At 45.8% G+C, this 21,985-nt stretch overlaps 1 protein-coding gene across 1 annotated transcript in view; it reads right to left on the reverse strand.

Moving 5' to 3' along the window:
- Positions 1 to 20,393, reverse strand: part of LOC121552856 (sushi domain-containing protein 6-like) — a 46,350-nt gene extending 25,957 nt beyond the window's left edge. The window contains exons 1-2 of the mRNA XM_045211235.1: positions 19,932 to 20,393; positions 7,583 to 7,760 (exon numbers count right to left, since the gene is read on the reverse strand). Of these exons, the coding sequence (XP_045067170.1) occupies positions 7,583 to 7,718 (136 nt within the window). The 5' untranslated portion in view covers positions 7,719 to 7,760; positions 19,932 to 20,393. The remainder of the gene's footprint in view (positions 1 to 7,582; positions 7,761 to 19,931) is intronic.
- Between the last annotated feature and the right edge of the window lie 1,592 nt (positions 20,394 to 21,985).

Here is a 21,985-nt window from a genome sequence, read left to right on the forward strand (position 1 = left end):
AGAGAAACTGAACGCACAGAAACTGAACACACACACACAGAAACTGAACACACACACACACACACACACAGAAACTGAACACACACACACAGAAACTGAACACACACACACAGAAACTGTGCTAAAATGCTAAAACACACATTTCAGAGCAACACACACACAGCAATAATCGACACGTGCAAACACAGGCACGCACAAAAACACCCTCCCATCTCACTAATGACTTTGTGGTGATCTAGCCGAGTGTGACGGTGGTGTGGTGCGCAGTCCAACTCCAACACCCTGCTGAAAGACATCTTTGTCCTCACCTTTCAAAAGGAGCAGCATATTGGTTTACATCTTCTCTCCTCCCTGAGCAGGGCTGATGGGGGCTGGCTAACAGTCCTTCTCTCCTCCCTGAGCAGGGCTGATGGGGGCTGGCTAACAGTCCTTCTCTCCTCCCTGAGCAGGGCTTATAGGGGCTGGCTAACAGTCCTTCTCTCCTCCCTGAGCAGGGCTGATGGGGGCTGGCTAACAGTCCTTCTCTCCTCCCTGAGCAGGGCTGATGGGGGCTGGCTAACAGTCCTTCTCTCCTCCCTGTGTAGGCCTGGGGCCAGGGGTTTAGCCTGGAGGGGCTGGCTACAGGTCTATTCCCCCTCCCTGTGTAGGCCTGGGGCCAGGGGTTTAGCCTGGAGGGGCTGGCTACAGGCCTTCCCCCTCCCTGTGTAGGCCTGGGGCCAGGGGTTTAGCCTGGAGGGGCTGGCTACAGGTCTTCCCCCTCCCTGTGTAGGCCTGGGGCCAGGGGTTTAGCCTGGAGGGGCTGGCTACAGGTCTTCCCCCTCCCTGTGTAGGCCTGGGGCCAGGGGTTTAGCCTGGAGGGGCTGGCTACAGGTCTTCCCCCCTCCCTGTGTAGGCCTGGGGCCAGGGGGTTTAGCCTGGAGGGGGCTGGCTACAGGCCTTCCCCCTCCTGTGTAGGCCTGGGGCCAGGGGGTTTAGCCTGGAGGGGGGCTGGCTACAGGCCTTCCCCCTCCCTGTGTAGGCCTGGGGCCAGGGGGTTTAGCCTGGAGGGCTGGCTACAGGCCTTCCCCCTCCCTGTGTAGGCCTGGGGCCAGGGGTTTAGCCTGGAGGGGCTGGCTACAGGTCTTCCCCCTCCCTGTGTAGGCCTGGGGCCAGGGGTTTAGCCTGGAGGGGCTGGCTACAGGTCTTCCCCCTCCCTGTGTAGGCCTGGGGCCAGGGGTTTAGCCTGGAGGGGCTGGCTACAGGCCTTCCCCCTCCCTGTGTAGGCCTGGGGCCAGGGGTTTAGCCTGGAGGGGCTGGCTACAGTCCTTCCCCCTCCCTGTGTAGGCCTGGGGCCAGGGGTTTAGCCTGGAGGGGCTGGCTACAGGCCTTCCCCCTCCCCTGTGTAGGCCTGGGGCCAGGGGTTTAGCCTGGAGGGGCTGGCTACAGGCCTTCCCCCTCCCTGTGTAGGCCTGGGGCCAGGGGTTTAGCCTGGAGGGGCTGGCTACAGGCCTTCCCCCTCCCTGTGTAGGCCTGGGGCCAGGGGTTTAGCCTGGAGGGGCTGGCTACAGGTCTTCCCCCTCCCTGTGTAGGCCTGGGGCCAGGGGTTTAGCCTGGAGGGGCTGGCTACAGGTCTTTAGGGGGACGCCTTGGAAGGAACAGAACAGACAAAGGCCATAGTTTCCTGCATGCTTTGTTTGCTAGATAGGCCGGGTGGTTTAGGGTTAGCAAACTTCCTGTATGAGGCTGAGAAAGAGAACAGCGAGCAGGCTGAGCCAGAACCACACAGTGAACAGCCACACACACACACACACACACACACACACACACACACACACACACACACACACACACACACACACACACACACACACACACACACACACACACACACACACACACACACACACACACACACACACACACACACACACACACACACACACACACACACACACACACACACACACACACACACACACACACACACACTACACGCTCATTACCAGCGAATAGCCTAGCCCAAACCGGTCTTCTCTTTCACAACAATCACTTCACAACTCATGAAAACACACACACACACACACACACACAAAGAATGCAGTTACAGATGCAAGAGAGAGATCTAGGGCATTGCTGGTCTTGACATTTTCCTTTACGGTGTGGTCAGGCAGCCATGATGACGTATAGCCTAGCCTGAACTGCTCTTCTCTTTCACAACAATCACTTCACAATTCATGAAAAACACACCACTGTCGAGGAAATGTCTTATAACACAGTCATACAAAGACAAATCAAAGTGTGTTTTCTAAAACAGACGCCAGCAGCCTGTTCAGTCTATGAGATGGCCCTCAGCAGCCGAAGTGACCGTTTATCAGCGGTAGACGAAAGAGCTGTGAGAAATTCATATGAAACCAAGAGAATGGAAAACAGAGACCAAACACGAACAAGTCTTTGAGGTTAAACAGAAAGACAGAAGTGTGCAATCAGACCAAACATGGGAATAAACCCTCCTCTGTCCTCCTCCTCCTCCTCCACTTCTCTCTCTCTCTCGCTCTCTTTGCTATACAAAGAGACGTCAGTTTGTTCTGGGCCAGAGTGGAGCCACTTCAACAGAACACACGTCTCGTCACCCACTGACCCACACAGAGACCAGGCCTGTGTGAGATTCACTTTTAGCCCCCACTGTTCACTTCCTGTCCCTTCCTCAGAATCAGTGAGAGGTGTATTCCTTACCATCTGATGCATGCTATGCTACTAGAAAAGTCAAGAGGCTGAATCAGAGCAAAGGTATACAGGCCTGGATGGCTCCTTGGATCTGGGTCTCAGAGGGAGAGCGCTCACTGTAACTAACTGGCTGTGTGCAATGAATGAACAAACTGGTTACACAATCAGTGGGAACTACGTCACTTCTCATCTCTGTTCCCCCCTCCTGTGTCTGTGACCACTTCCTCTCCTCTCTGTTCCCCCCTCCTGTGTCTGTGACCACTTCCTCTCCTCTCTGTTCCCCCCTCCTGTGTCTGTGACCACTTCCTCTCCTCTCTGTTCCCCCCTCCTGTGTCTGTGACCACTTCCTCTCCTCTCTGTTCCCCCTGCTGACTGTCTGTCTCCGTCTGTGACCACTTCCTCTGGAATTACACACTCATCTACAGACAGACGCACAACAAGGTGGTATGCGAGTACAACCACCCTATACATCAATTTTCATACACTGCACTATTCAATGGTTTCCTGTGCTAAGCTCTTTGAAGCCTGTTTCGGCACAACAAGTCTTAGTATGCACACGTATTGGCCTACATTTCTGCTCAGTATTCATCTCTATTCCACTGCCGTGACTTTGTTTGTATGTGGATGGAATAAGCCTGTCAAGAGTAATGGACTTTTTATTTTATATTCATGAAACCCTCCAGCAGAACAATCATCCGGCTCCTAAATGTGATGTGCCCTGGGCTTACCTGTGTGAATAATGTATTATGGTGGGGCATATGAGGATGGCTAGAGGAGAGGAAATGTTTTTTTGTTTGTTTGAAAACATAAAATCCTTGCTACTAGCTGTCAAATCCTTGCTCCCTCCGTCCTTGTTTCCTCAATTCCTCCCAAAGCTCATTGGAGGAACGATCTATGGTACCTCCCTCTGACCACCTCCTCCAAATGAGCTTTGAGAGGAATTAAAAAGAGGAGACAAGGACAGAGGAAACATGATTTAATGGCTAGTAACCTTTTCAGACCAAGCCACAGACTAAGGAGACCAGAGGATGAGAGGTATACATATAAAATAAAAATAAATAAACGTGGGCCCTGTAAAGCTGATAATAATATGTTCCTGCCAGGGATGCCATCTCTGCTATCTGTTTATCTGGTGGGAATGAGGCTGGGGCAGCAACACAAATCGGGAATATATGGGCCCGATTGGTATGGACACACACACACACACACACACACACACACACTCGTCCGAGGACAAACTCCTTGCTCTCCTTCCCGCTGGCATTGGCTGCAGATGAAGGTGGGAGTGTGTGTGTGTGTGTGTGTGTGTGTGTGTGTGTGTGTGTGTGTGTGTGTGTGTGTGTGTGTGAGAGAGAGAGAGAGCCTGAAACGAGCCCCCATGAGCTCTCCGTGACTCACGAGCGTTACACTAGACTGTAACCCTAACACACTTACTCAGGAACCGATGCTAACCGGCGCGCACACACAGTTATACGGTAATTGTGCCAGTCCTAAAACACACACACACGACCTGGGATAACTATAGTTTATAATATGCTTTGTGGAAAGTAACTAGTAGTTGGGGGGGGAGGGGTGGGGACCAATAGTTACTTTGGAGGTGACTACACTTATTTCAAGACAGATCACACCAAGAGACTACTTTTGTAAACTTTTGAATACAGATCTAAGAAAGCATCTACTTTTTACAAATATTTGAATACAGATCTCAGGAAGTAACTACTTTTCAGAAACTACTGAATTGGCTACCTTCAACTAATGGAAGGGCTGTATCTGGAACTGCATGTTGCAGTAGGTATAAATAAGGGTAAGTATAAATAAGTGGTGATAGTTAACTACTGTACGACTCTTTAACATGCCACTGAAAGGGTCAAAAGCGACAAATAATTGTATGATAGCTGAAAATACCGCATTAGATAAACCCTCTCAAACTTTTTTCAGCTAGCTGGCCGTCAAAATTGCACTGATAAACAATGAGTAATAGGCTGCTCGTCCCTGTGCAGCTTGCCTGCCAATGCACACGTTGTCCCAACCAAGCACCCAAGCTAACTGGCTAAAGTTAGCGAGCTAGCTACTTCCAGACACAAAATGAGAGAACATCTCACTGACCATTTTACTCACCCTAGCAGAGCTGGTTAGGCTGTTTACATGTTATATAGAGCGTTCTTGACTTAATATTAGTTTTGTTGCCTACGTTTACTGACACTGGTCATATTTAGCGGGTGTTGCGCGTTCGTAAATTCATCAGTTATTCTGCGCTCTGGCACACTCAGACAAGAGTGCTCTGAAATTGGAATTTTGCGAACGCAAGAGATATGCTAACTGGATAACAGTCATTCAGCATAGCTAGCTAGCAAAGCGATTCACATTTCTTGCTAGCTAACCAAATGACAGGTGCATCTCTAGCTGTGTAGCCAACGAAAACGATACAAGGGAAAAAAATTCAGTCAGCTAGCTAACGTTAGGCTCTGCGTTTTTAGCATGCTACATAAATAGATACGCTAGCATATTAGCCACGTTATGACTGACTGATCATTGCCCTTGCTAGTTCGATTGTATTGACATTCCCAGCCTAAGTTACATTCGTCCATTTTTTTGTCCAAAATATTGAGTCATTGAAACTGAAACAGTGCATTCCGAATGGAGGCAGCAAACAATGTACCAGGCCAGCTGTGATTTATAACCTGATAGCAATATTTTTTGGACTACCAAGAAATGTATTGGTGAATTATATTAACCATGCATTGAACTGCATCCATCTACTCTGCCAACAATGACTTACTGTACGTCATGGAATGTTGAGTCAAGTATAACCTATTTTTAAAACCTCTTATAAAGTTGGTTTTGTAGCATAAACTGGGAATTTTTAAATATTTTTCTGGCTGATATTAATGATTGTCTGTTTGTTTCATATCTGCAAAGTAGTTAAAATGATGTCAGTTCCACTTTAGCCATATTATGTTACTGTTCATATTCTCACTAACACTTAACATTAAACGGTTCTTGTGCCTGTGTAATATAACACTAATTACTTTATAGATCAAGATTTTATTAAACATTGTTACATAATTGCATTTTAATTTCATATCAATGAGCTGAGAGTTTGTCACTAATGTACACAAGAGGAATGAATAGTGGCTGTTCCTCATTCCACTTATGTAATAACTCCATTATCCAATTATAAAGCCATTTCTAAAGTCCTATGTAACAACAATGTTGCTATTGTAGCAATCAAAGTTACTACATATTTATTAAAAACTTGATGTCAAATGTTACTGTATTAATTATGTCTCATGAAAATGTATTTCTTAGTCATTTTGAAACTGTAAAAGTGTTCTACTCGAACGTTAAGATGAGTCCCTCAAAAACGTTTGCCTAAATCTAAATCCCTGAAAGTGACATTTATAAGATGTTTTCAGGCAAAACAAAAGTCATAAATCCATGTCCATTAGTTGTGTAGATCCAGCTACTGTGCATTGGGAAAGTATTCAGACCCCTTGACTTTCCACATTTTGTTACGTTACAGCCTTATTCTAAAATTGATGAAATAATTCCCCCCCCTCAATCTACACACAATACCCCATAATGACGAAGCAAAAACAGGTTTACATCTTTTTGCAAATTTATCAAAAATGTAATAATAATAATAATATGCCATTTAGCAGACGCTTTTATCCAAAGCGACTTACAGTCATGCGTGCATACATTTTTTTTTTTTTTTGTGTATGGGTGGTCCCGGGGATCGAACCCACTACCTTGGCGTTACAAGCGCCGTGCTCTACCAGCTGAGCTACAGAGGACCACATTATTATTATTATAAAAACAGGTTTACATCTTTTTGCAAATTTATCAAAAATGTAAAACGGAAATGTCACATTTACATAAGTATTCAGACTCTTTACTCAGTACTTTGTTGAAGCACCTTTGGCAGCGATTACAGCCTCAAGTCCTCTTGGGTATGAAACTACAAGCTTGGCACACATGTATTTGGGGAGTTTCTCCCATTCTTCTCTGCAGATCCTCTCAAGCTCTGTCAGGTTGAGTGGGGAGCGTCACTGCACAGCTATTTTCAGGTCTCTCCAGAGATGTTCGATTGGGTTTAAGTCCGGGCTCTGGCTGGGCCACTCAAGGACATTCAGAGACTTGTCTTGAAGCCACCCCTGCGTTGTCTTGGCTGTGTGCTTAGGGGCGTTGTCCTGTTTTAAGGTGAACCTTTGCCACAGTCTGAGGTCCTGAGTGCTCTGGAGCAGGTTTTCATCAAGGATCTCTGTACTTTGCTCCGTTCATCTTTCCCTCGATCCTGACTAGTCTCCCCACAGCATGATGCTGCCACCACCATGCTTCACCGTAGGGATGGTGCCAGGTTTCCTCCAGACGTGACGCTTGACATTCAGGCCAAAGAGTTCAATCTTGGTTTCATCAGACCAGGGAATCTTGTTTCTCATGGTCTGAGAGTCCTTTAGGTGCCTTTTTGCAAACTCCAAGCGGGCTGTCATGTGCCTTTTACTCTTCCCCAGGTCTGTGCCTCGACACAATCCTGTCTCTGAGCTCTACGGACAATTCCTTCAACCTCATGGCTTGGTTTTTGCTCTGACATACACTGTCAACTGTGGGACCTTATATAGACAAGTGTGTGCCTTTCAAAATCATGTCCAATCAATTGAATTTACCACAGGTGGACTCCAATCAAGTTGTAGAAACATCTCAAGGATGATAAATGTAAACAGAATGCACCTGAGCTCTGATGGGTCTGGAGCAACGAATAGAGAGAAAGGAAAAACCAAGAGAAGGGTTCATAGAGTTCACACGTGTGGGTCTGTGCTCCGCCAGTGTGTCTGTGCTCCGCCAGTGTGGGTATGGTCTGGCAGGCGTTGTCTCTTACCTGATGCGTTTCCGTGGGGGAGCAGGGTAAGGAGGAGGAAGAAGAATGCAGACGTAGCCAGCCTGTTGACTGGTGAGGAAGAGGAGGAGGAGGGGGCCAGGGCTCTTGTCACACACAATACCATTTCATCGCTCATCTTTCCCCCAGATACCAGCTCTACAGTCCGCTAAGGCTTAACCTGCATGGAGAGGAGGGAGAGGGAGTTAGGGACACAGATTAGTTCAGTATCAACAGCAAGAATTACATAACACACACACAGAGACAGAGAGACAGAGAGAGAGAGAGAGAGACAGCAGGTAGCTTAGTGGTTAAGAGCATTGTGCCAGTAACCGAAAGGTCGCTGGTTCTAATCCCCGAGCCGACTAGGTGAAAAATCTGTCGATGTGCCCTTGAGCAAGGCACTTAACCCTAATTGCTCCTGTAAGTCGCTCTGGATAAGAGCGTCTGCTAAATGACTAAAATGTAAATGTAAACTGTCATGCAAATGACTGCCGGTCTCACCGTTAATTAACATAAACACGTTTAGCTTCCACGCATACAAGCTACTGATGGAATATCTACATTTTAACAATTCAAATAAAATCAATTTACTATACACCATCACAATACATTATTTATTTAGTTGTGATGGGCCTACAAACCTTAGAATGTCTTAGAAATCAAAATATATGGGCAGCATGCTGCGTGCTGCACTCTGATTGTTGCGTTTCCCGCGGGGGAGAGAGACAATAGCATTGCTGCTCTGCTTGTGTGGCAAGCGAGTTAGGAGATATCTAAAATCAATGGTAGATGGAACTAAAATGACAGAACTAAAAGTGAAATGAGAAGGAAAGGCTACAACGACCAAAAGCCAACTGGTAGGCTGCCATTTATAATCTGAATGGAGTTTATTGTAGGCTAACTGTGCAGTAACGTTATAACTAGCCTCGGTTTGATGCAGTCAAGACAGGTAGGCCTACTAGGTTATCAGATGGGACGATAACTAGCATGAAGTTAGTCTAGTTAGTCTAGTTCAGGGGTGTCAAACGTCCGGCCCGCGGGCCGGATCAGGCCCGCAAACGGGTTTAATCCGGCCCGCGAGATGATTTAAAAAAAATATATATATATATTTTTTTTTTTGTCAAGTATAAAAATGCGCTGCAATTTTTCAATAAAATAAACTGCTGTTCCAATTGCGTCCACTGGATGGCGCAATAGCAATTGTGTTGAGCAAGCAAACTGTTTATACCGGGGCAGAGCAAGTATGTCAAGCACGTGCAGCCAATGAGCTACTTTGTTTTGCCCGCGATATTTATTACGGCTTCTACTTTTAACATTATGTGCTTTGGCACCCTCATTGCCCCAATATGTCTCTGTCAAAAAAGAGAAAAGTGGACGCAGAGTGCAGAGTGTTCCAAGAAAAATTGTCATCCTATTTATTCACTGAATTGAATGGGAAAGCTGTATGTTTGGTGTGTTCAGAGCATGTTGCAGTGCTGAAAGAATATAACCTTCGGCCGCCACTATGTGAGTCTTCATGCCGACAAATATGACAACTTTCAAGGACAGCGGAGATGAGAGAAGGTGAATGAACTGTTGGCGGGTCTGAAGAAACAGCAGTCTGTGTTTACTCACAGCCGAGACATCAGTGACGCTGCAGTGAAAGCTAGCTACCTCATTGCTAATGAAATCGCAGTGGCTTCAAAACCATTTAGTGAGGGTGAATTTGTAAAAACATGCATGATGAAGGCAGCGGAGATTGTGTGCCCTGAAAAGCGGCAGGCTTTTGCAAATATCAGCCTGACAAGAAACACAGTTGCAGACAGGATTTCCGATCTTTCAGTGGATTTGGACAGCCAGTTGAAGCAAAAAGTAAAGTCATTTATTGCGTTTTCGGTTGCAATTGATGAAAGCACGGACATTACAGATGTTGCACAACTGGCCATTTTCATCCGCGGAGTTGATGACACATTGACCGTCACCGAGGAGTTCGTGGAGTTGGTGCCGATGACAGATACAACGACAGCAGCTGATATTTTTACCGCACTCGTCGGGCGCGCTGGACAGGGTCGGAGTGGACTGGTCCCGCGCTGTCAGCCTGGCTACAGATGGTGCGCCCTCAATGATCGGGAAAAAAGCAGGCGTTGTGACAAAGTTCAGAGAGAAAGTGCAATCTGCAAATGGAGGACGTGATTTTTGACTTTTCACTGTATTTTGCACCAGGAGGCTTTGTGTTGCAAGTCATTAAAGATGGATAACATCATGAAGGTGGTCATCCAAACTGTTAATTTCATCCGATCCAGAAGCCTGAATCACCGTCAGTTTGACAGCCTTCTCAGAGAGAAAGACCACATCTATGGCCTGCCATACCACACTGAGGTAAGATGGTTAAGCCGAGGTGCTGTGCTGAGGCGTTTCTTTGATTTACGAGAAGAAATTGAACAGTTCATGGAAGAAAAGGGCAAACCAGTGTTAGAATTCCATTCCGCAGAATGGATGCAGTACCTTGCATTTATGGTGGATGTTACAGAGCACCTGAATAACTTGAACAAACAGCTGCAAGGGCGCAACAAAGTTGTCACGCAGTATTATGACAGCATACGTTCTTTCAAGTTGAAGCTGTCATTGTGGGAGACGCAACTTGCCGGTGGTGATGCAGCTCACTTCCCCTGTCTGAAAAATGTGTGCGCGACCCAACATGTGGCAGACATGAAGCGGTTCAAAGATAAAATAACGGGACTGTTACGGGAGTTTGAGCAACGCTTTCAGATTTATGTTTATATGTTTTTATGTTGATGTGCTATTGTTTTTAATTGATTTTATTTTATTTGTATATTTAACCTATTCTTGACTCTGTGGTTCTTGCACTTGTTTGGGGAACAGGATTTCATTATTTTTATCTACATTTCTGCCTGAGAAATGACACCCTGATATAGTTCTGTGATCTGTGAAACAGTTCTGTTAATCACTGAGGCAGTGTGTGTTTGTGTGTTCTTTTTCTTTAGAATTTTCAAATAAACTTGACGTGTTTTATGATTAATAGTGATGTTGTGCTTGTACTATTTTGGACACACTGTCCTCAGGCTCCAGCTTTATGTTGTATGTTGATCGTATTAAAACAAAGAAAACAATCTGAAGTTGTTGTTTTTAAGTTATATATATATATATATATATACCATGATTTTTCCGGTCCGGCCCACTTGGGAATAGATTTTCCTCCATGTGGCCCCTGAGCTAAAATGAGTTTGACACCCCTGGTCTAGTTAGTCTAGCGCGAGCGAGTTAACAGTGTTTGTTGTCTCTCTCGCTGCCTGCTCCGGTGCTCCGAGCCTCATGCATCTTACTCACACATTCACGCCCCTCCACGCCCGCTCCCTGGTAGCCTAGGCTCTGTGCCGCTCGCTCTCCCCTTAGCTCTGGTTAATAAAGTAGCAAAACAATTGGCTTTTCTGCTGCTTCCCCTCACTCGGATTGGACGTGGACCCGACCGGGTCCATACGGGGACGGGTCTAGTTGTCCTTAGGTCCGTTCAGAACGGTAAAATAAAAGTAACATGTATTTATGCATATTGGATCCGGGGCTTTCCAGTGTCCATTTCGGAACCTCTAATTCCCATCACCATTGTCCTCATCATTCAGATTCAATCATGAAGTGTTTAGAGACTGGTTAGAGAGACAATAGAGCGCTGAGTACCAGGCCATTAAGCGAGGGCTGTTAGTAAATTCCCATGTAGCTCAGTTGGTAGAACATGGTGTTTGCAACGCCAGGGTTGTGGGTTCGTTTCCCAAGGGGAACCAGTATAAAAAAAATTTTTTTTATGTATGCACTTACTAACTGTAAGTGGCTCTGGATAAGAGCGTCTGCTAAATGACTAAAATGTCATGTAAATTGGGTAGGCTACCCATCAGCACCATTAATTTGCACAATTTTGGATGGGATTACTGTGACCAACGTTCACGTGGAATTTGACTGTGGTCATGACTCGTGACTGCCAGTGTGGCGGTAATACGGTCACTGCGACAGTTCTACTCGTTCCAGTTGGATTACTGATCCAGTGGTTGACAGACAGTGTGTAGCGTGCTGATCTCCCTCTCAGAATGAGAGAGAGAGAGAGAAAGACAGAGAGCATAGCCTGGCAATAGAGACAGGACGCCATAGAAGGTCAGAGAAGACAGACTTTGTCAGCACTGTGGGTCAGGTGACGTCCAGGAGGACCAGCCTTTCCTACTCCACTGCTGCACATAGGACATTTTATGAAATTGAGCAATATACCACATTACGTCTTACTAATCCATTTCTTGTTTTAGAAACATTACAAAGCATGGTCATCAATAAACGGAAATTTTTTTATGTAGTTATGGCAACAACAAAAAAAAAATGCTGGTAAAAAAATAATCTACCTGCCACAGTGGCTGGTGGGCTAAAAAGTAAATTTTAGGCACCTACTTTCCATTTAGAATTGTTTTTGTTGATATATATTATTATTGTTGCTCAAACATATTGTTAATTTCTGTAATACTTCATATATATCTATCTATGGCAACAGTGGCAACCACCCATTTATGCCAATAAAGCATTTATTGAATTGAGTGAGTGAGAGATAGAGGCCTATGTATCATTCCATTATTTCTCCCACTACAGAGAACATTGGTTTTATCGCCATCATCAATATGAAATTACTCTGATCTCTACTGATGTATGCTCGCTGTGGATAACCGTCTTAATGAAGCAGCCATTCTGCACTGTGGATGACTCCACTGGGAAATATAGCACTCTAATCTACTGGGATTGATGAGAAAGAGGGAGAGGTAAAGAAAAATGGAGGGAGAAAGAGAGTGGGAAAAAGAGCAAGAAACACAGACGTTGAAACGGAAATCACAGCAGAGAGAGAGAGAGAGAGAAAGAGACAGAGCAAGACAAAGAGACAGAGGCAGAAATCCCATCCCCCAGCCCTGTCCTGTCCCACAGCCTTGTCCCCCAGCCCTGTCCAAAACCCAGAGGGGAAATGAACCGTTGGGTTCCCTGAAACAGCTGGAGATGAAGAGAAGAGCGAAGCAAAGGCAGCGGAGAGAGAGAAACAGTGAGAGAGATGCAGATTGAAAGAGCGTAGTAGAGAGCTACAGTAGATAGAGAGAGGGCGGGGGAGGGAGACGCTTTATGGTTAAACCCCTTTACACCAGCAGGGCCTGAGAAACACGGAGCCAAGCAAACCTCCCTTAGTCTCCCGGAGAAATTACCCTTAGCGCCCCCCTGAGAAACGACCCTTAGCCCCACCCCCTCTGAGAAACAACCCTTAGCCCCCCCTCGGAGAAACTACCGGTAACAATCAGCTCTAGCGGATAAAAAACAAAAAAGGAGAAAACAAATCCACATCCAGGAATCAAGATCATCAACACAAATGAGATCCAGGTGCAGAAGCTTCATTGCTGGGAAGCGACTAGGCAGCGATAGCCTAGCGCTAGGCTGTATTAGTCAGCAGTCAGCGGCAGTAGCAGGCTAGCCTGGCAGGCAGTGTACTTCAGGAGAGAGAGAGAGAGAGAGAGGGCAGTGGGTCCATTAGCTCAGAGCTAGCCAGTAGTCACAGCCAGCCTGCTGATTGGATTCCGTTTCTGCTGCGTGGCAGCTGGCTCCAGAATGGAGGCCCGGTGGGTAACGGCACAAGACACACACACACACACACACACACACACACACACACACACACACACACACACACACGGTGGCCTATGATAATCCTGTCTGGTCCTGCCACCTTTTCTTCTGCTCCCCAGTGGAAAGACAGAGTCACCTGCAGGCTGGTGGGAGGTGGCAAGGGCTATGCTGGCACAGTGGCACTGCATCATGCCAAGGGGCCATAGTCTGAACAGAACAGAGCAGCCATCCATCTGGCTGGAAGTACAGCCAACAGATACAAAAACAATCATGTTGGTGGTGTCATCATCATCATCAGAGCATTGGTTGCACTTGCAATGCACTCTGGGATATGCTGTAGAGCTTCGTTGACGCAGATGGGACTCGGTAAGGACAAGATGGCCCGCCTCTCTAACCAACAACAAACACACACAATCAACATCAACTGTCATCTTGTGTTAGATCAAAGGACCTCTTCAGGTGTAGCCTAGCTGTTTGTGTGACGGTGTGTTTGCATAGCAGGGCTGCAGCTACAGCCGAGGCTGTGATATCTGGGAAGGGAAGATGAAAGCAGAATGAGCTTAATTGCTTTCTCAAGCCTGAGAATGTGAGAAGTGAATGAAAGATCTATTAATATTTTAGTCATTTAGCAGACGCTCTTATCCAGAGCGACTTACAGTTAGTGAGTGCATACATTTTCATACTGGCCCCCCCGTGGGAAACGAACCCACAACCCTGGCGTTGCAAGCACCATGCTCTACCAACTGAGCTACAGGGGTCTACACCTCTTAATCCAAGGTTGTGAAATTCTGCATTCCAAAGCAGCCCGATTGGCCTGTAGCAATAAGATGGCCAGGAAGGCATTTCTTCCTCTTGTGAATATATTGTGTCATCTATCGGAGTCATTATTTCTCTTTTCCATTCCTAAGTCGTTTGACCTCGTATCTGCGTCCTCCACAGTCTTCCTGTGTTGTCCTCCGCAGAGTAAAGTAACCAAGGTTCCAAGGGCGCACGCGTGCTGCGTGATCCAGTCCCTTAAGGAGAATGGCATCGCCACATGACCTGCTACTTCAGATTGGATTGTCTGACATTAACGCTGAATCACGTTATTGATAATAACTGGGTAATAAGACAGAGTTGTCGTAATAACACATAACACATTTGTAATAACACATCACACATTTGTAATAACACATCACATAGTTGTAATAACACAAAGTTGTAATAACACATCACATAGTTGTACTAACACATAACCTAATATTGCTCTGCTCCTATCGCCCAACCTTTCCGCTGAGCTCTGCTCTCAGTTGGCCCTTCACGAAAGCATTGTTTTGGCCTCTGTCGTCAACGTCTTCTTACGTAACATAACACAATGACAATATAAATGAATGTTTCCTGGTTTTATACTGCGAGGAACACCTTCAAAGTTTGAACAAACCGGCCTATCAACAGCACACTTCCTTAAACAAACACTCTGGCCCCCAGGCTTACAATACAACTGTCCCTGAAACGGATATGTTACTGGAAATAAATTGGTACAAAACAACAAAACCGATGTCATCTACACAGATTACCAAAATAATTCATTTAGCCTAGTTGTCTGAATTGGTGCCCACAACTGATGTTATTCTAGATGTTGTGTCGTAGATTAGTTAGTTAATTTACAACCCACGTAATCTCGTGACAGACGAAATAGAGTATCTGGTCCGCAAGCAGGCGAGATTTGGTTCCGGGTGCAGAAATTACAACCCTGAATATTGAATTGAATCCTTACAAGAAATAAACATTCTCCCTGGTCAGCGCATGGTGAGGTCAGCACAGTGTTCTCAGTCTGAAATCTGATGGCCTACTTGTAACTTCTCACATCTTGGCCCTGTCCCAAATGGCACCCTATTCCCTATATAGTCTCGTGCACTACTTTTGACCATGACCCATAGGGCTCTGGTCAAAAGTAGTGCGCTATGTAGGGAATAGGGTGCCATTTGGGACGCAACCCTTCTGTCTGGTTAAGAGGGAAAAGCTCCCAGTGCTACTCTACTGTCATCTGAATGCTGCTGTAAGTCAGTGCTACTCTACTGTCATCTGAATGCTGCTGTAAGTCAGTGCTACTCTACTGTCATCTGAATGCTGCTGTAAGTCAGTGCTACTCTACTGTCATCTGAATGCTGCTGTAAGTCAGTGCTACTCTACTGTCATCTGAATGCTGCTGTAAGTCAGTGCTACTCTACTGTCATCTGAATGCTGCTGTAAGTCAGTGCTACTCTACGGTCATCTGAATGCTGCTGTAAGTCAGTGCTACTCTACTGTCATCTGAATGCTGCTGTAAGTCAGTGCTACTCTACGGTCATCTGAATGCTGCTGTAAGTCAGTGCTACTCTACTGTCATCTGAATGCTGCTGTAAGTCAGTGCTACTCTACTGTCATCTGAATGCTGCTGTAAGTCAGTGCTACTCTACTGTCATCTGAATGCTGCTGTAAGTCAGTGCTACTCTACTGTCATCTGAATGCTGCTGTAAGTCAGTGCTACTCTACGGTCATCTGAATGCTGCTGTAAGTCAGTGCTACTCTACTGTCATCTGAATGCTGCTGTAAGTCAGTGCTACTCTACTGTCATCTGAATGCTGCTGTAAGTCAGTGCTACTCTACGGTCATCTGATTGCTGCCGTAAGTCAGTGCTACTCTACTGTCATCTGAATGCTGCTGTAAGTCAGTGCTACTCTACTGTCATCTGAATGCTGCTGTAAGTCAGTGCTACTCTACTGTCATCTGAATGCTGCTGTAAGTCAGTGCTACTCTACTGTCATCTGAATGCTGCTGTAAGTCAGTGCTACTCTACTGTCATCTGAATGCTGCTGTAAGTCAGTGCTACTCTACTGTCATCTGAATGCTGCTGTAAGTCAGTGCTACTCTACTGTCATCTGAATGCTGCTGTAAGTCAGTACTACTCCACTGTCATCTGAATGCTGCTGTAAGTCAGTGCTACTCTACTGTCATCTGAATGCTGCTGTAAGTCAGTGCTACTCTACTGTCATCTGAATGCTGCTGTAAGTCAGTACTACTCTACTGTCATCTGAATGCTGCTGTAAGTCAGTGCTACTCTACTGTCATCTGAATGCTGCTGTAAGTCAGTACTACTCCACTGTCATCTGAATGCTGCTGTAAGTCAGTGCTACTCTACTGTCATCTGAATGCTGCTGTAAGTCAGTGCTACTCTACTGTCATCTGAATGCTGCTGTAAGTCAGTGCTACTCTACTGTCATCTGAATGCTGCTGTAAGTCAGTGCTACTCTACTGTCATCTGAATGCTGCTGTAAGTCAGTGCTACTCTACTGTCATCTGAATGCTGCTGTAAGTCAGTGCTACTCTACTGTCATCTGAATGCTGCTGTAAGTCAGTGCTACTCTACTGTCATCTGAATGCTGCTGTAAGTCAGTGCTACTCTACTGTCATCTGAATGCTGCTGTAAGTCAGTACTACTCTACTGTCATCTGAATGCTGCTGTAAGTCAGTGCTACTCTACTGTCATCTGAATGCTGCTGTAAGTCAGTGCTACTCTACTGTCATCTGAATGCTGCTGTAAGTCAGTACTACGCCACGGTCATCTGATTGCTGCTGTAAATCAGATTACAAGCTCAGTAAAACACGGGTGGAAAATTGTGTCTAATGTCAAAGGGCTTTTTGAAAAGAGGAACATTCTTAACGCTCTGTTCTCCCTAACTCCTCCCTCAGACAAAAGTGGGCCTTATGTTGTTTGTCAACAACAACATCAAAATAGTCCTCCTGGTCATGAGGTATCCTTATCTTGTTCACCAGTCAGTCATGTGAGGCACATTGGCACAACACGCCTAAGGATCTCAACTTCTGAAGGAGTGAGAGAAATAGAGGAAAGAGGGATAGGGGGAAGGAGGGAGCCTTGGGGAAGGAGGGAGCCTTGGGGAAGGAGGGATCCTTGGCGAAGGAGGGATCCTTGGCGAAGGAGGGATCCTTGGCGAAGGAGGGAGCCTTGGGGAAGGAGGGAGCCTTGGGGAAGGAGGGAGCCTTGGGGAAGGAGGGAGCCTTGGGGAAGGGAAAATGCAGGGACTCCTCCACTCCAACGTGCTGTGGTTTCCCTGCTGCCCATGGCTTCTAGAGCTCAAAGAGAGAAGGGGAGAGATGGAGAAGGCAGAAAAGTGGGGAGAGAGAAGGCACGAAGCAGCAGGGGGATAAAAGAGCAGGGGAGAGAGAGAGAAGGAGCAGGGGGGAGAGAGAGAGAGAGAGAGAGAGAGAGAGAGAGAGAGAGAGAGAGAGAGAGAGAGAGAGAGGAGGAGCAGGAGAGAGAGAGAGAGAGAGAGAGAGAGAGAGAGAGAGAGAGAGAGAGAGAGGAGCAGGAGAAAGAGAGAAGGAGCAGGAGAGAGAGAGAGAGGTAAATGTAAATGTAGAGAGAGCGAGAGAGAGAGGGAGAGAGAGAGAGAGAGAGAGAGAGGAGGAGCAGGAGAGAGAGAGAGAGAAGGACCAGGAGAGAGAGAGAGAGAGAGGTATGTGTCTGAGGAGAGAAAGGAGGAGGGGGGAGAGAAGGAGGAGGGGAGGGAAGGCATGTGTCTGGGAACAGAGCACTCAGTGTGCCAGGGAACAGCCGTGAAGAGATTGCCATCTGATAGGCCTGACTAATGCCTTGAGTTCAGCCCTCTACTCTGATGGAGCTGCCTAGAGCCAGGCTGGGGCTGAGAGGAGAGAACCCAGAGTGAGGCAAAGAGAGAGAGAGAGAGAGAGAGAGAGAGAGAGAGAGAGAGAGAGAGAGAGAGAGAGAGAGAGAGAGAGAGAAAGAGAAAGAGGCAGAGAGAGAGAGAGAGAGAGGCAGAGAGAGAGAGCGGCAGAGAGAGAGACTCTGCCTGAGGAGAGGGGGAAGAGAGCGAAACGAGAGAGAGGAGGGCCTTGGTATGGTGAGAGAGACAGCATGTGGAGTGAGAGAAAGAGAGAGGGACAGAAAGAGTAGCAGCAGAGAGGAAGAGGCAACCACCAAATATATGTCCACGAAAATAAGCCCACAAAGTGAGGAATATTTTATAGAGGTTTTACTCCACCCAAAATCTGTCCACGGACATTTTTGTATGAGGTCAATGAGCGAGTGTCGAATTTGGTCAACGAAATGTTTTATTGCTAATTTGCTATGTGAGGCTTATTCGAAACAACGTCTATTCAATCAAATAAGCCTCACTTTGCCCATCCTTGCTCTATGTGGCCTGCTGTACCAGAGAGAGAGAGATTTACTTTTTCTGAGACTTCAAAACGTTTTTGTTGCTTATCAAATTCTACTTGCCTACTTTGTTGTCTTAACTGCTTTTTAATGAGCAATTACTTTAACTGGTCTATGATATAACCACAATATTTAAACCTACCCTTTAAACTAAAATATATATACATATAATAATCAATGAACTGCGCCTAGCAGACTTGGCTAAAGGTAAATAGAAAATGCCCTCATACTAGTACAGCTGATGCTGAATCCGCACGAGTCACACGCGCTGACACGTGCAACTGTACCGCCAGCTATTTAAACAGAGTGCAGTGCGCCTGCCCGACCGACTGTACACACCATTTTACGCACGCATACATCTTGATACATTGTAATCAGTTGAACATTCGGATATATTGCAACAATGTATCACTAAAGCGCTATGATGAAATGAAGCCGACCTAGAAGATGACAACAATTACACAATGTAGGTTGAAATGCATTGCTAGTGATTTGCTGGCATGTCAGGACCTGTCAACATGTAAAATATTACTGAGAGCCAATATTACAACCCTAACGTTACCACAATGTAGGTTACTGCGGTAACTGGATAACTAGCTAATACATTATATTTTGTACAAAGCTGATGATCACGTTTATTAGACAAAGGTTATTGTAACAAAAGAGTCCCAGTCGGTTGTAGTACCACCCATCTAAAGGAATGGGCAACTTGTATAATCACATTGTTTTATGTCTTTTACCAACTGCTTCTCAGTAACTTTTTATGGTCCTACAGGTAGATAGGTATTATGGTATCTATTTTACTAGGCATTGTAACTTCCCCCTGGCTAATCATCCACAACCAACGGGTTTCCTTCCTCATTGCAATGGCCCTTGGCCGTCCTATCTATCTATCTATCTATCTCTTTTGTATCTCTGTTGTGGCAGAAGACCCACTGACTGACACGCCATTGTTGGTTTACAAACACTGAAGATCTTTTGAAGGTTAGTCTGAAGGGTCAGATTGCCTTGAAAATTACAGATCAACACAAAAAGCCATCCTTCACAATTCAAACCCGCTAACTAGTAGCTAGCTCTAACGTTTGTTAGCCAACCTAGTCCCTAGGACATTGTTGAGCTCACATTTATTTTATTTTTTTACATTTTAGTCATTTAGCAGACGCTCTTATCCAGAGCGACTTCCAATTAGTGAGTGCATACATTTTTCATACCGGCCCCCCGTGGGAAACGAACCCACAACCCTTGCGTTGCAAGCGCCATGCTCTACCAAGTGAGCTACAGAAGGTTAGTAGTAACTTAGTTAACAGACAGATGTTGACAAAAGTATTGACTAGATACATTTGTTTCTGTTTTTCACAGGTACAGAACATAGAAAATGGGCCTAAGCCAAGCAGGAGGCCAACATCAGAAGCAGTATACTGACAGAGAGGACAGCAGCACAAGCCAGAGAGATTCCGTATGCTAAGGCTTACCGGTAGCTTGAGAAAAACAGAAGACACTTACCAACGAAAAGGCTCACTACCTTCAAGCCCTCCTCTTCGTTTTTACTGTCGGGACATGGACACAAATAATTCAAATAGACAGACTATCCTCCAATTGTTAAGTGCGAATTGGCTTCTTTCGTATGGTATTGTCCCAAAAGCTAGCCCGTTTCGTTCTTCTCAGTGCGAGGTAAGCGGAAACACTGTAACGAGCTCCACAGCAGCCGCCTCGCTTTCGCACGGTTTCTATGGGAACCAGTAGCGGAGACTGTGGTCAGGCCAATGACTGGATATACGTATGGACCATAGAGAATGATAGAGGCCTCTAGTGGCCAAAAGGCCGTTTTAGCATGGCAGCGCCATTTTCTTCTTCTTCGTCTTCTGTGGGTTTTATGGCGGACTACAACCCCAAAGGTGTTTTGCCGCCACCGACTGGACGGGTTGAAACCAAAACATGGTAAATAAAGAAAATCCATATGTGATAGGGAAACTAACTTAATCCACCCAAATAAAAATGGTACATTGACAAAACAAAATAAAACTCCCACTTCTTCCTTTCTATTGTCCATATCACCCTTCTCAGGCTCTAGTGCCTGAGAGGGTGGTACGGCTTGTGACAATATTCCATGTAACTCCTTAGCCGAGAAATGTTTCAGCCCCAGGAACCGCTCCACAATGATTTATATCTTCCTGGACCTTCTCTCCACCTTGGCAGTGCCATTTATCACCATAGCTATAAAGGCCACAAAGTTCACCTTCTTAACCTTTAAAATGTCAGGATCCTGCTGGTGAAAGGCAACCCCTGCAACCTGCAGTAAAGGCCTATCCACCACCATGGACTCTTCAAGTGCACCATTCAAACCCTCAACCCTTTTAACAGCTGCTGCATATGAAATGCTCTGGACAGCCCTGACTTTGGCCACCTCATTCACTTTCACCCTTGTGGGGCATTCAGAAGACATGGCTTCATGGTTCCCACCACAATTACAACATGTCACATTTTCATCACTTTTATAACACATAATATGATATTTTCCACAACTTGGACATCTCTGCTTCTCCCTTCTGCAAACACTTGAAACATGACCAACAGCTTTACAGTTATCACACTGCATTGGTCTTGGGATAAATGCTCTGACACTGTAGTTAATATACCCTAACTGCACTTGAGTAGGGAGAGACTCCATATAAAAAAAACAAAATAACTGATAGACTCTTCACTGGATTCCTCAAGATTGGTATTTCAATCAGCTGCTCCTCATTAACAAACCGTCCTCCTACAAGATACGAAGGGACATTCTCATCACTGTACTCTACTGTGCTCCGTTTTCCATTCTTTTGGACAATATTCAAATTCTCCTTGATTCTACCACCATTAGATTCACAATCCACTTCATCATCCACTTCCGCCATCTTTTTCCCCACATCCATGGGCAGCGCCGTTGAGGGCTTCCACCACTTTAATGTAGCCAACTGGGTGGGACTTCCAACTTCATTGGCTGATCCCTCTTGGTGACTCTGTTTGAGTCATGTCCAACCAGGTCATCAGGAGGATTCAGCCAATCATGAAGAAGAAAATTGACTACTTGAGAAAATCAGCTAGAGAGAATGGGAGAAAATCCCCAAATCCAGATGTGCAAAGCTAATACAGACATACACAAGACGACTCAAAGCTCTAATCTCCGCCAAAGGTTATTCTACAAAGTATTGACTGAAGGGTGTGAACACTTATGTAAATTAGATATTTCTGTATTTCATTTTCAATACATTTGCACACATTTCTCAAAACATGTTTTCACCCTATCATTATGGGGTACTGTGTGTAGATGGGTGAATTAAAGTGGTAACACAACAAAAATGTGGAATAGGTCAAGGGGTATGTATACTTTCTGAAGGCACTGCCTTTACTATAAAGGAGGGGGGCTCAGACTGGCCTCTGCCTGGGGCCTCTAAATCACTAAGTCCGTCCCTGAATACAGAAGTGTTCTGATGAAGCTGATGCTAAACTACGGACTGTTTCGCTAGCACAGACTGGAATTTGGGCGGCAGGTAGCTTAGTGGTTAAGAGCGTTGTGC

This window comes from Coregonus clupeaformis, chromosome 36, assembly GCF_020615455.1.
Source record: "Coregonus clupeaformis isolate EN_2021a chromosome 36, ASM2061545v1, whole genome shotgun sequence".
Lineage (NCBI taxonomy): Eukaryota > Metazoa > Chordata > Actinopteri > Salmoniformes > Salmonidae > Coregonus > Coregonus clupeaformis.